The 14,284-nt window shown below is 25.6% G+C and overlaps 1 protein-coding gene across 1 annotated transcript; it reads left to right on the top strand.

Annotated features, from left to right (window-relative positions):
- Positions 1-4,562: 4,562 nt before the first annotated feature.
- On the top strand, positions 4,563-6,356 carry LOC126355106 (NADH-ubiquinone oxidoreductase chain 5-like). The gene has a single exon (XM_050005300.1). It carries the CDS (start codon positions 5,398-5,400, stop codon positions 5,746-5,748), a length of 351 nt encoding a protein of 116 aa, XP_049861257.1. The 5' UTR covers positions 4,563-5,397; the 3' UTR covers positions 5,749-6,356.
- Positions 6,357-14,284: the final 7,928 nt, after the last annotated feature.

Here is a 14,284-nt window from a genome sequence, read left to right as displayed (position 1 = left end):
GGTTAAAATATATTTTGTTATATTGATTAATATTAATTTATTTACTATTTTGACAGATTAATGTGTTGAATTTAGAATTCATTTATGTAGATTTTTTCTACAAATAGTATTGATACTTTATGATTTATTTATATTTATTTTGAATTTTCTTTTATTGGTTATTTGTGTTTTAATTAGTGTTGCCTTTTTAACTTTATTAGAGCGTAAGGTTTTAGGTTATATTCAGATTCGAAAGGGTCCAAATAAGGTAGGTTTTGTTGGAATTCCTCAGCCATTTAGAGACGCTATTAAGTTAATTTGTAAGGAGCAGCCAATTCCTATTATATCTAATTACCTACTTTATTATTTTTCCCCTGTTTTTAATTTAATGATTTCTTTAGCCGTTTGAGTAATTTTTCCTTATTTAACTTATATGTGTTCTTTTTCTTATGGATTTTTATTTTTTTTATGTTGTACTAGATTAGGTGTTTATACTGTTATAATTGCTGGTTGATCTTCTAATTCAAATTATTCATTATTAGGTTCTCTTCGTTCTGTTGCTCAAACAATTTCTTATGAAGTTAGTTTAGCTTTAATTTTATTGTCTTTAATTATTTTAATTGGTAGTTTTAATATGTTTGATTTTATAAACTATCAGCTTTATTGTTGATTTATTATTATTTCTTTTCCTTTAGCTTTAGCTTGTTTTGCTTCTTGCTTAGCTGAAACTAATCGTACTCCTTTTGATTTTGCTGAAGGGGAATCTGAGTTAGTTTCAGGATTTAATATTGAGTATGGTGCGGGTGGTTTTACTATAGTAGAATTGTCTTCATAAGAATGTTATTGGCTTAAATTTTTTTGGGCGGTGATTTTTATTCTTTTATATTTTTTATTAAGCTTGCTATTATATCTTTTGGTTTTATTTGGGTTCGTGGAACATTACCACGGTTCCGTTATGATAAATTAATGTACTTAGCTTGAAAAAGTTTTTTACCTTTATCTTTGAATTTTTTTATTTTCTTTGTTGGTTTAAAGATTTTATTTATCTCATTTGTTTAGTGAAATTTTTTGAGAAAAGTTAATAGAAGAGTTAAACTTCTAATTTTATGTTTTCAAAACATATGCTTTTCCTAAGCTAATTAACTTTATTCCTTAATTAATTTATCTCATGCGTTTGCGACATGGACATTAATTAAGAAATATGTGAAGTAAATAATTGTTAAGATTTGACCTGTTATAATATAAGGTTCTTCAACAGGTCGTTTACCAATTCACATTAGTAAGCATACAACAACTACTATAATTCAGAATAAAATTTGATTAATAGGGTAAAATTGAATGCCTCGGAATGGTGTTTTATAATAAAATGGTAAAATTATTATGATTCTAATTGATAAAAATAATGCAATAACACCTCCTAACTTATTAGGGATAGATCGTAGAATTGCATATGCAAATAGGAAATATCATTCTGGTTGAATGTGAACTGGTGTTACTAATGGGTTGGCAGGTACAAAGTTATCTGGATCTCCTAATAGGTAAGGATTAATTAAACATAGTATAATTAATAATGATGTTATTATTACAAATGTAATAGAATCCTTAAAGGTAAAGTATGGATGGAATGGAATTTTTTCAATATCTCCATTTAGTCCAAGAGGATTATTAGATCCTGTTTGGTGAAGAAAAAATAAATGAATTGCTGCTATAGCAGCAATAATAAATGGTAATACAAAATGGAATGTGAAGAATCGATTTAATGTTGCATTATCAACAGCAAATCCTCCTCATACTCAATGGACTAAATCTGTTCCTAAGTATGGGATTGCTGATAATAAATTAGTAATTACTGTTGTACCTCAAAAAGATATTTGGCCTCAGGGTAAGACATATCCTATAAATGCAGTTGCTATAACTAAAAATAAAATCACTGTACCAATTATTCAGGTATGTATATATATATATAAGATCCATAGTAAATTCCCCGTCCTACATGTAAGTAAATACAAATAAAAAATATAGATGCTCCATTTGCGTGTAAGGTTCAGATAATTCAACCATTATTTACGTCGCGGCAGATGTGTACTACACTACTGAATGCTATTTCAATATTTGATGTATAATGTATAGCTAAAAATAGTCCAGTTACGATTTGAATTACCAAACATAACCCTAATAGGGATCCAAAATTTCATCAAAATGAAATATTTGTTGGGGCAGGTAAGTCAACTTAAGAGTTATTAATAATTTTAATTAAAGGATGTCTTAATCGTAAGGGTTTATTCATTAGTAATTATCTTATTTTACGAATAGGTCCCTGATTAATATTGGTGATTTTAACAACTGCTAGTAGTGCTAAAAATAAATAAATTATTATTATTATTGTAATAATGAATGTTGGTCTATTATATAATTTTTCTAAAGATATTGTTATTTCTTGATAATTGATTGAATTATCAATATTTATAGTTTCGGTGTTTTTGAAAAAGTCTATAAATATAGATATATCTAGAATAATTAATATTAATATGATAAATACTCACATTATTAATGTAATAATTATAGTGATTGATTTAGGCTGAAATATTTCGTTTGATGCAATTCTTGTAATGTAAATAAATAATACTAGTATACCACCAAGAAATGTTAAAAATAAAATATATGATAATCAATATCTTTCTATTATTGTTCCTGTTATTAATCCAACTAGGAAGGTTTGAAGGATAATAAAAAGCATTATTGATATTGGGTGTCTTAATTTAATAAAATTAATATTTATTACATTTGATAATGATATAATTATTATTTTGATCATTTCAGGGGTTAGTTTATTTAAAATACCGGTTTTGGGGACCGATGATGGAAGCTTTTCCACCTCTGAAGTTTTAAAAGTGGGGGCTGGACTTATTTCCGGTTTACAAGACCGGCGTTTTTTTTAAACTATTAAAACTAATGTTTATATTCTCTATTTTTACTTCTTTATTGATTTATTTTGCTGGTGTTTATGTTTTTTCTTCTAAACGTAAACATTTATTAATGGTTCTTTTGAGATTAGAATATATTGTTCTTTCTTTATTTATGTTAGTTATTGTTTTTCTTATTGAGTTTGATTATGATTATTTTTTTCCTGTTATTTTTTTAGTTTTTTCTGTTTGTGAGGGTGCTTTAGGTCTTTCTATTTTAGTTTCAATAATTCGTTCTCATGGTAATGATTTTTTTAATTCTTTTGGTTTATCTTTATGTTAAAGTATTTATTTATAACTATTTTTTTGATCCCTCTTTGTTTATTAAATAATTGTTGATGGTTGGTTCATTCTTTAATGTTTCTGTCGGGTTTTGTTTTTATAATTTGTGTTTATTCATATGCTGATTTGAATATAATTAGATATTATGTTGGTATTGATTATTTTTCTTTTAGTTTAATTTTACTTAGTTTTTGGATTTGTTCTTTAATAATCACTGCTAGAGGTTCAGTTTATTTAAGTTCATATCATTCTAATTTTTTTGTTTTTATGGTTTTGATTTTAATAATTATGCTTTATTGTTCATTTGCTAGATTAAGTCTTCTTTCTTTTTATATTTTTTTTGAGGCTAGATTAGTTCCTACTTTACTTTTAATTTTGGGTTGGGGTTATCAACCTGAGCGTTTGCAGGCTGGTGTTTATTTAATTTTTTATACTTTGGTTGCTAGATTACCTTTATTATTAGTTTTATTTAAGGTTTATGATTTTTCTAATACTTTATATTTTCCTTTATTGGTTGATTTTGGTTCTTATTATTTTATGTTTTATGTATTTATAATTTTGGCTTTTTTAGTTAAGATACCTATGTTTTTGGTTCATTTATGACTTCCTAAGGCTCATGTAGAGGCCCCTATTTCAGGTAGAATAATTCTTGCTGGTGTTTTATTAAAGTTAGGTGGTTATGGTATTTTTCGTGTTATAAAGGTTATTTCTTATTTGGGTTAAAAGTTTAATTATTTTTGATTGTCTTTAGGTTTATCTGGGGGTGTTATTGTAAGATTTATTTGTTTTCGTCAGGTTGATTTAAAGTCTTTAATTGCATATTCTTCTGTTGCTCATATAAGAATGGTTATTGGTGGATTGATGACTATGAATTGATGAGGTTGTGTAGGTTCCCTTTCTCTAATGGTTGGTCATGGTTTATGTTCTTCTGGTTTATTTTGTTTATCTAATATTATTTATGAACGTTTAGGTAGACGAAGATTATTAATTAACAAGGGTATAATTAATTTGATGCCAAGAATGGCTTTATGATGATTTCTTTTAAAATCATCAAATATGGCTGCTCCTCCTTCTTTAAATTTGGTAGGTGAAATTAGATTATTAAATAGAATTATATCTTGATCTTCTTTTAGATTCTTTGCTTTGATTTTTTTATCTTTTTTTAGAGCTGTTTATACTTTGTATATATATTCTTATTCTCAGCATGGGAATTATTATTCTGGTGTTTATACTTGTTCTCTTGGTTATTTTCGTGAATATCATCTTTTACTTTTACATTGATTGCCTTTAAATATTCTCTGTTTAAAGGGTGAATATTTCTTTGTTTAGTTTGCTTAAGTATTTTAATTAAAAATATTGTTTTGTGGAATCAATGATATGAAGTTTTTCATCTTAGGCCGTGAATTTATTTTCTATTTGTTCTTTGAGTTTTTTTTCTTTGTTTATTTCGAGAACTATAATTTTTATTTTAGGTATTTATTATTTAATAATTGATTATAGAGTTTTTGTTGAGTGAGAGCTTTTCAATTTAAATGGTTCTATAGTTGTTATAACTTTAATTTTGGATTGAATATCTCTTATTTTTATATCTTTTGTTATATATATTTCTTCTTTGGTTATTTATTATAGAGAGGATTATATATCTGGTGAAAAGAATATAAATCGTTTTATTATTATTGTTTTAATATTTATTCTTTCTATAGGTTTTTTAATTATTAGTCCTAATTTAATTAGAATTTTATTAGGTTGAGATGGTTTAGGTTTAGTTTCTTATTGTTTAGCTATTTATTATCAAAATGTAAAATCTTATAGTGCTGGTATATTAACTGCACTTTCTAATCGTATTGGTGATGTTGCTATTTTAATTTCTATTGCATGAATGTTAAATTTTGGTGGTTGAAATTATATTTATTATTATGATTTTATTTCTAATTCTTTTGAAATAAAGCTCATTACTATATTAATTGTTTTAGCAGCTATAACTAAGAGAGCTCAGATTCCTTTCTCTTCATGACTTCCTGCTGCTATAGCAGCTCCTACTCCTGTTTCTGCTTTAGTTCATTCTTCTACTCTTGTTACTGCTGGTGTTTATTTATTAATTCGTTTTAGACCAATATTGGATACTTATAATTGTGGTTGATTTTTACTTTTAATTGGTTGTATAACTATATTTATGGCTGGATTGGGCGCTAATTTTGAGTTTGATTTAAAGAAGATTATTGCTCTTTCTACTTTAAGACAACTTGGTTTAATAATAAGAATTTTGGCTATAGGTTATCCAAAGCTTGCATTTTTTCATTTATTGGCTCATGCTTTATTTAAGGCATTATTATTTATATGTGCAGGTTCAATAATTCATAATTTGAAGGATTCTCAGGATATTCGTTTTATAGGATCAATTGTTAATTTCATACCTTTAACTTCAGTTTGTTTTAATGTTTCTAGTTTATCTTTGTGTGGAATACCTTTTTTAGCGGGATTTTATTCAAAGGATTTAATTCTTGAGATGGTTTGTTTAAGATGAATTAATTGTTTAATTTTTTTTCTTTATTTTTTTTCTACTGGTTTAACTGCTTCTTATTCTTTTCGTTTGTTTTATTATTCAATATCTGGTGATAATAATTTTTATTCTAGATTTTCTTTTGATGATAAGGGTTATTATATTTCATTTGGAATAATTGGTCTATTGTTTGTTGCTGTTTTTGGTGGTAGTCTTTTATCTTGATTAATTTTTCCTATTCCTCATGTGATTGCTTTACCTTATTATTTAAAGTTTTTAACTATTACAGTTGTTATTTTAGGTGCTTATTTAGGTTATCTTATTTCTAATTTTGATTTTTCTCATAATTTATTTTCTTTAAGTATACTTTCTTTTGTTAGATTTGCTGGTTCTATATGATTTATACCTTTTCTTTCAACTAAGTTTATTAGATATATTCCTTTAAAAATAGGTTATTATTCATCTAAGTCATTTGATTATGGTTGAGGTGAATTACTTGGTGGTCAAGGTTTATATAGATTATTTATTTATTTAATTGGTTATATTCAAGGTTGATATGATTCTAATTTCAAGATTTATCTTTTAACTTTTATTTTTTGAATATTTATTTTGGTAATATTGTTTTTCGTTTACTTAAATAGCTTATAATTAGAGCGTGACACTGAAGATGTTAAGGAAGTATTTTTACTTTTAAGTATTTATAAATATAGATATATTATTTTTATAGTGAAAATGTAATGTTTTATTTAAACTATATAAATTTTAGAAATGTTAACGGAGTTTAACCGCTAATATAAAAAGTTAGCAGCTTTCATATTGGCTTTACATTTCCTTAATTGGAACTATTATAGTTCAATTATATTATTAACAGTAATACGCCTCTTTTTGGCTTCAATTAATAAGAATAAGGGTAGTACATACCAATCTTCCAGGTCGAAACTGACTGCAATATTTCGCTTCTTATTCTATTTAAGGTTGATTGATAATATCAATACTTTTTGAATGCAACCCAAATGTTATATTTAACTACAACCCTTTATTCTGCTCATTGTAATGCTCCTTGGTTTCATTCATGGTATAGTCCTCCTAATAGAACTAGAATAAAAAATATTGTTGATACTGTTCAGATTATAATGTCTGAAGTTTTAAAAATAATTACAATTGATAGAATTAGTGCAATTTCTACATCAAAAATTAAAAAGATGAATCTGTGAAATTTAAATAATTATTGATTATTCTATTTTATTTTAAAGTAGCTTCAATTTAGATGAGATAAGTCGTAACATAGTAGATGTACTGGAAAGTGTATCTAGGAAGAGTTTCAAGATATAACTTATTAGTAAAGTGTTTCATTTACACTGAAAATTTTTCTGTGCAAATCAGGATATCTTGATTATTTATTTTATTATATTTATTTTTTGTTTATTTAATTATTTAATATAAATAATTTTATTGTATTTTTGTCTTAGTATATTTTATAGAATTGATTTTTTAAATTATAGTTTATTGGTAATGTAAGTGTTTTATGAAATATTATTTTAAATTTTTTTAAGTAGATTTTATTTATTGTACCTTTTGTATCAGGGTTTATCAAAATTTTAGTATTTATTTTACTTGTCTCGATTTGGGTTGATTTATAAATAATTTATAGTTAATGTATCATAATTATTATTAAATTATTTATAGAAATGAGATGTTAATCGTTTCCCAAGATATCTATTTTCTTAAGAAAAAATTCAATTTTTTAAAGTTATTTGTTTTTATTTAATTTTTTAAGTAAAAATATTAACTTATTTATTCTTTAAGGGATAAGCTTTGAAGTTAATTACCTATAATTTATTTTATAAAAATATAATAGTAAGCTTTAAACCAGCTATCTTTAAGATTACGTTTTAGTTCATTATTTTTTATTTTGTTTTTATAAATATTTTAGGTTTTTTATTAAGATTATTAATTTAATTTTAAAATTTTTGTAATAATGATAGAATTAGTATATTTATTTGTATGAAATTTTTACCTTGTGAACTTATTATAAGGAACTAGGCAAAATTGATTTCCGCCTGTTTATCAAAAACATGTCCTCTTGTTTATATTTTGAGGTCTGGCCTGCTCACTGAGCGTATTTTTAAAGAGCCGCGGTATTTTGACCGTGCAAAGGTAGCATAATCATTAGTCTCTTAATTAGTGGCTGGAATGAATGGCTTGACGAGAAATCAACTGTCTCTTAATAAATTTTTGAATTTAACTTTTGAGTCAAAAGGCTTAAATTCTTCTTTAGGACGAGAAGACCCTATAGAGCTTGACATTTTACTTTTATATAGTTTTTTGTTTGTCTTTCTATATTTAATGATGATGTTTTGTTGGGGTGACATGAAGAATAGATAAACTCTTCATTATTATATCATTTATTTATGTTTGTTATTTTGATCCATAATTTATGATCATAAGATTAAGTTACCTTAGGGATAACAGCGTAATTGTTTTTGAGAGCTCATATCGACAAAGCAGATTGCGACCTCGATGTTGGATTAAGAAAAATTTTGGGTGCAGGAGCCCAATGATTAGGTCTGTTCGACCTTTAAATTCTTACATGATCTGAGTTCAGACCGGCGTGAGCCAGGTCGGTTTCTATCCTAAGATTGTTAATCCATATTAGTACGAAAGGACCATATGGTTAAAATATTTTTTGTTATATTGATTAATATTAATTTATTTACTATTTTGACAGATTAATGTGTTGAATTTAGAATTCATTTATGCTGATTTTTTCTACAAATAGTATTGATACTTTATGATTTATTTATATTTATTTTGAATTTTCTTTTATTGGTTATTTGTGTTTTAATTAGTGTTGCCTTTTTAACTTTATTAGAGCGTAAGGTTTTAGGTTATATTCAGATTCGGAAGGGTCCAAATAAGGTAGGTTTTGTTGGAATTCCTCAGCCATTTAGAGATGCTATTAAGTTAATTTGTAAGGAGCAGCCAATTCCTATTATATCTAATTACCTACTTTATTATTTTTCCCCTGTTTTTAATTTAATGATTTCTTTAGCCGTTTGAGTAATTTTTCCTTATTTAACTTATATGTGTTCTTTTTCTTATGGATTTTTATTTTTTTTATGTTGTACTAGATTAGGTGTTTATACTGTTATAATTGCTGGTTGATCTTCTAATTCAAATTATTCATTATTAGGTTCTCTTCGTTCTGTTGCTCAAACAATTTCTTATGAAGTTAGTTTAGCTTTAATTTTATTGTCTTTAATTATTTTAATTGGTAGTTTTAATATGTTTGATTTTATAAACTATCAGCTTTATTGTTGATCTATTATTATTTCTTTTCCTTTAGCTTTAGCTTGTTTTGCTTCTTGCTTAGCTGAAACTAATCGTACTCCTTTTGATTTTGCTGAAGGGGAATCTGAGTTAGTTTCAGGATTTAATATTGAGTATGGTGCGGGTGGTTTTACTTTAATTTTTTTAGCTGAATATACTAGAATTGTCTTCATAAGAATGTTATTGGCTTTAATTTTTTTGGGCGGTGATTTTTATTCTTTTATATTTTTTATTAAGCTTGCTATTATATCTTTTGGTTTTATTTGGGTTCGTGGAACATTACCACGGTTCCGTTATGATAAATTAATGTACTTAGCTTGAAAAAGTTTTTTACCTTTATCTTTGAATTTTTTTATTTTCTTTGTTGGTTTAAAGATTTTATTTATCTCATTTGTTTAGTGAAATTTTTTGAGAAAAGTTAATAGAAGAGTTAAACTTCTAATTTTATGTTTTCAAAACATATGCTTTTCCTAAGCTAATTAACTTTATTCCTTAATTAATTTATCTCATGCGTTTGCGACATGGACATTAATTAAGAAATATGTGAAGTAAATAATTGTTAAGATTTGACCTGTTATAATATAAGGTTCTTCAACAGGTCGTTTACCAATTCACGTTAGTAAGCATACAACAACTACTATAATTCAGAATAAAATTTGATTAATAGGGTAAAATTGAATGCCTCGGAATGGTGTTTTATTATAAAATGGTAAAATTATTAAGATTCTAATTGATAAAAATAATGCAATAACACCTCCTAACTTATTAGGGATAGATCGTAGAATTGCATATGCAAATAGGAAATATCATTCTGGTTGAATGTGAACTGGTGTTATTAATGGGTTGGCAGGTACAAAGTTATCTGGATCTCCTAATAGGTAAGGATTAATTAAACATAGTATAATTAATAATGATGTTATTATTACAAATGTAATAGAATCCTTAAAGGTAAAGTATGGATGGAATGGAATTTTTTCAATATCTCCATTTAGTCCAAGAGGATTATTAGATCCTGTTTGGTGAAGAAAAAATAAATGAATTGCTGCTATAGCAGCAATAATAAATGGTAATACAAAATGGAATGTGAAGAATCGATTTAATGTTGCATTATCAACAGCGAATCCTCCTCATACTCATTGGACTAAATCTGTTCCTAAGTACGGGATTGCTGATAATAAATTAGTAATTACTGTTGTACCTCAAAAAGATATTTGGCCTCAGGGTAAGACATATCCTATAAATGCAGTTGCTATAACTAAAAATAAAATCACTGTACCAATTATTCAGGTATGTATATATATATAAGATCCATAGTAAATTCCCCGTCCTACATGTAAGTAAATACAAATAAAAAATATAGATGCTCCATTTGCGTGTAATGTTCGGATAATTCAACCATTATTTACGTCTCGGCAGATGTGTACTACACTACTGAATGCTATTTCAATATTTGATGTATAATGTATAGCTAAAAATAGTCCAGATACGATTTGAATTACCAAACATAACCCTAATTGGGATCCAAAATTTCATCAAAATGAAATATTTGTTGGGGCAGGTAAGTCAATTAAAGAGTTATTAATAATTTTAATTAAAGGATGTCTTAATCGTAAGGGTTTATTCATTAGTAATTATCTTATTTTACGAATAGGTCCCTGATTAATATTGGTGATTTTAACAACTGCTAGTAGTGCTAAAAATAAATAAATTATTATTATTATTGTAATAATGAATGTTGGTCTATTATATAATTTTTCTAAAGATATTGTTATTTCTTGATAATTGATTGAATTATCAATATTTATAGTTTCGGTGTTTTTGAAAAAGTCTATAAATATAGATATATCTAGAATAATTAATATTAATATGATAAATACTCACATTATTAATGTAATAATTATAGTGATTGATTTAGGCTGAAATATTTCGTTTGATGCAATTCTTGTAATGTAAATAAATAATACTAGTATACCACCAAGAAATGTTAAAAATAAAATATATGATAATCAATATCTTTCTATTATTGTTCCTGTTATTAATCCAACTAGGAAGGTTTGAAGGATAATAAAAAGCATTATTGATATTGGGTGTCTTAATTTAATAAAATTAATATTTATTACATTTGATAATGATATAATTATTATTTTGATCATTTCAGGGGTTAGTTTATTTAAAATACCGGTTTTGGGGACCGATGATGGAAGCTTTTCCACCTCTGAATTTTTAAAAGTGGGGGCTGGACTTATTTCCGGTTTACAAGACCGGCGTTTTTTTTAAACTATTAAAACTAATGTTTATATTCTCTATTTTTGCTTCTTTATTGATTTAATTTGCTGGTGTTTATGTTTTTTCTTCTAAACGTAAACATTTATTAATGGTTCTTTTGAGATTAGAATATATTGTTCTTTCTTTATTTATGTTAGTTATTGTTTTTCTTATTGAGTTTGATTATGATTATTTTTTTCCTGTTATTTTTTTAGTTTTTTCTGTTTGTGAGGGTGCTTTAGGTCTTTCTATTTTAGTTTCAATAATTCGTTCTCATGGTAATGATTTTTTTAATTCTTTTGGTTTATCTTTATGTTAAAGTATTTATTTATAACTATTTTTTTGATCCCTCTTTGTTTATTAAATAATTGTTGATGGTTGGTTCATTCCTTAATGTTTCTGTCGGGTTTTGTTTTTATAATTTGTGTTTATTCATATGCTGATTTGAATATAATTAGATATTATTTTGGTATTGATTATTTTTCTTTTAGTTTAATTTTACTTAGTTTTTGGATTTGTTCTTTAATAATCACTGCTAGAGGTTCAGTTTATTTAAGTTCATATCATTCTAATTTTTTTGTTTCTATGGTTTTGATTTTAATAATTATGCTTTATTGTTCATTTGCTAGATTAAGTCTTCTTTCTTTTTATATTTCTTTTGAGGCTAGATTAGTTCCTACTTTACTTTTAATTTTGGGTTGGGGTTATCAACCTGAGCGTTTGCAGGCTGGTGTTTATTTAATTTTTTATACTTTGGTTGCTAGATTACATTTATTATTAGTTTTATTTAAGGTTTATGATTTTTCTAATACTTTATATTTTCCTTTATTGGTTGATTTTGGTTCTTATTATTTTATGTTTTATGTATTTATAATTTTGGCTTTTTTAGTTAAGATACCTTTTTTTTTTGGTTCATTTATGACTTCCTAAGGCTCATGTAGAGGCCCCTATTTCAGGTAGAATAATTCTTGCTGGTGTTTTATTAAAGTTAGGTGGTTATGGTATTTTTCGTGTTATAAAGGTTATTTCTTATTTGGGTTTAAAGTTTAATTATTTTTGATTGTCTTTAGGTTTATCTGGGGGTGTTATTGTAAGATTTATTTGTTTTCGTCAGGTTGATTTAAAGTCTTTAATTGCATATTCTTCTGTTGCTCATATAAGAATGGTTATTGGTGGATTGATGACTATGAATTGATGAGGTTGTGTAGGTTCTCTTTCTCTAATGGTTGGTCATGGTTTATGTTCTTCTGGTTTATTTTGTTTATCTAATATTATTTATGAACGTTTAGGTAGACGAAGATTATTAATTAACAAGGGTATAATTAATTTGATGCCAAGAATGGCTTTATGATGATTTCTTTTAAGATCATCAAATATGGCTGCTCCTCCTTCTTTAAATTTGGTAGGTGAAATTAGATTATTAAATAGAATTATATCTTGATCTTCTTTTAGATTCTTTGCTTTGATTTTTTTATCTTTTTTTAGAGCTGTTTATACTTTGTATATATATTCTAATTCTCAGCATGGGAATTATTATTCTGGTGTTTATACTTGTTCTCTTGGTTATTTTCGTGAATATCATCTTTTACTTTTACATTGATTGCCTTTAAATATTCTCTGTTTAAAGGGTGAATATTGCTTTGTTTAGTTTGCTTAAGTATTTTAATTAAAAATATTGTTTTGTGGAATCAATGATATGAAGTTTTTCATCTTAGGCCGTGAATTTATTTTCTATTTGTTCTTTGAGTTTTTTTTCCTTGTTTATTTCGAGAACTATAATTTTTATTTTAGGTATTTATTATTTAATAATTGATTATAGAGTTTTTGTTGAGTGAGAGCTTTTCAATTTAAATGGTTCTATAGTTGTTATAACTTTAATTTTGTATTGAATATCTCTTATTTTTATATCTTTTGTTATATATATTTCTTCTTTGGTTATTTATTATAGAAAGGATTATATATCAGATGAAAAGAATATAAATCGTTTTATTATTATTGTTTTAATATTTATTCTTTCTATAGGTTTTTTAATTATTAGTCCTACTTTAATTAGAATTTTATTAGGTTGAGATGGTTTAGGTTTAGTTTCTTATTGTTTAGTTATTTATTATCAAAATGTAAAATCTTATAGTGCTGGTATATTAACTGCACTTTCTAATCGTATTGGTGATGTTGCTATTTTAATTTCTATTGCATGAATGTTAAATTTTGGTGGTTGAAATTATATTTATTATTATGATTTTATTTCTAATTCTTTTGAAATAAAGCTCATTACTATATTAATTGTTTTAGCAGCTATAACTAAGAGAGCTCAGATTCCTTTCTCTTCATGACTTCCTGCTGCTATAGCAGCTCCTACTCCTGTTTCTGCTTTAGTTCATTCTTCTACTCTTGTTACTGCTGGTGTTTATTTATTAATTCGTTTTAGACCAATATTGGATACTTATAATTGTGGTTGATTTTTACTTTTAATTGGTTGTATAACTATATTTATGGCTGGATTGGGCGCTAATTTTGAGTTTGATTTAAAGAAGATAATTGCTCTTTCTACTTTAAGACAACTTGGTTTAATAATAAGAATTTTGGCTATAGGTTATCCAAAGCTTGCATTTTTTCATTTATTGGCTCATGCTTTATTTAAGGCATTATTATTTATATGTGCAGGTTCAATAATTCATAATTTGAAGGATTCTCAGGATATTCGTTTTATAGGATCAATTGTTAATTTCATACCTTTAACTTCAGTTTGTTTTAATGTTTCTAGTTTATCTTTGTGTGGAATACCTTTTTTAGCGGGATTTTATTCAAAGGATTTAATTCTTGAGATGGTTTGTTTAAGATGAATTAATTGTTTAATTTTTTTTCTTTATTTTTTTTCTACTGGTTTAACTGCTTCTTATTCTTTTCGTTTGTTTTATTATTCAATATCTGGTGATAATAATTTTTATTCTAGATTTTCTTTTGA

This window comes from Schistocerca gregaria, chromosome 3 (genome assembly GCF_023897955.1).
Source record: "Schistocerca gregaria isolate iqSchGreg1 chromosome 3, iqSchGreg1.2, whole genome shotgun sequence".
NCBI lineage: Eukaryota > Metazoa > Arthropoda > Insecta > Orthoptera > Acrididae > Schistocerca > Schistocerca gregaria.
The sequence above is the reverse complement of the archived record's forward strand: the minus strand, read 5'-3'. Positions and strand labels throughout refer to the sequence as shown.

Coding starts and splice junctions, on each gene's coding strand:
- LOC126355106 (XM_050005300.1), top strand. CDS start 5,398: ATGGCTGGATTGGGCGCTAATTTTGAGTTTGATTTAAAGAAGATTATT.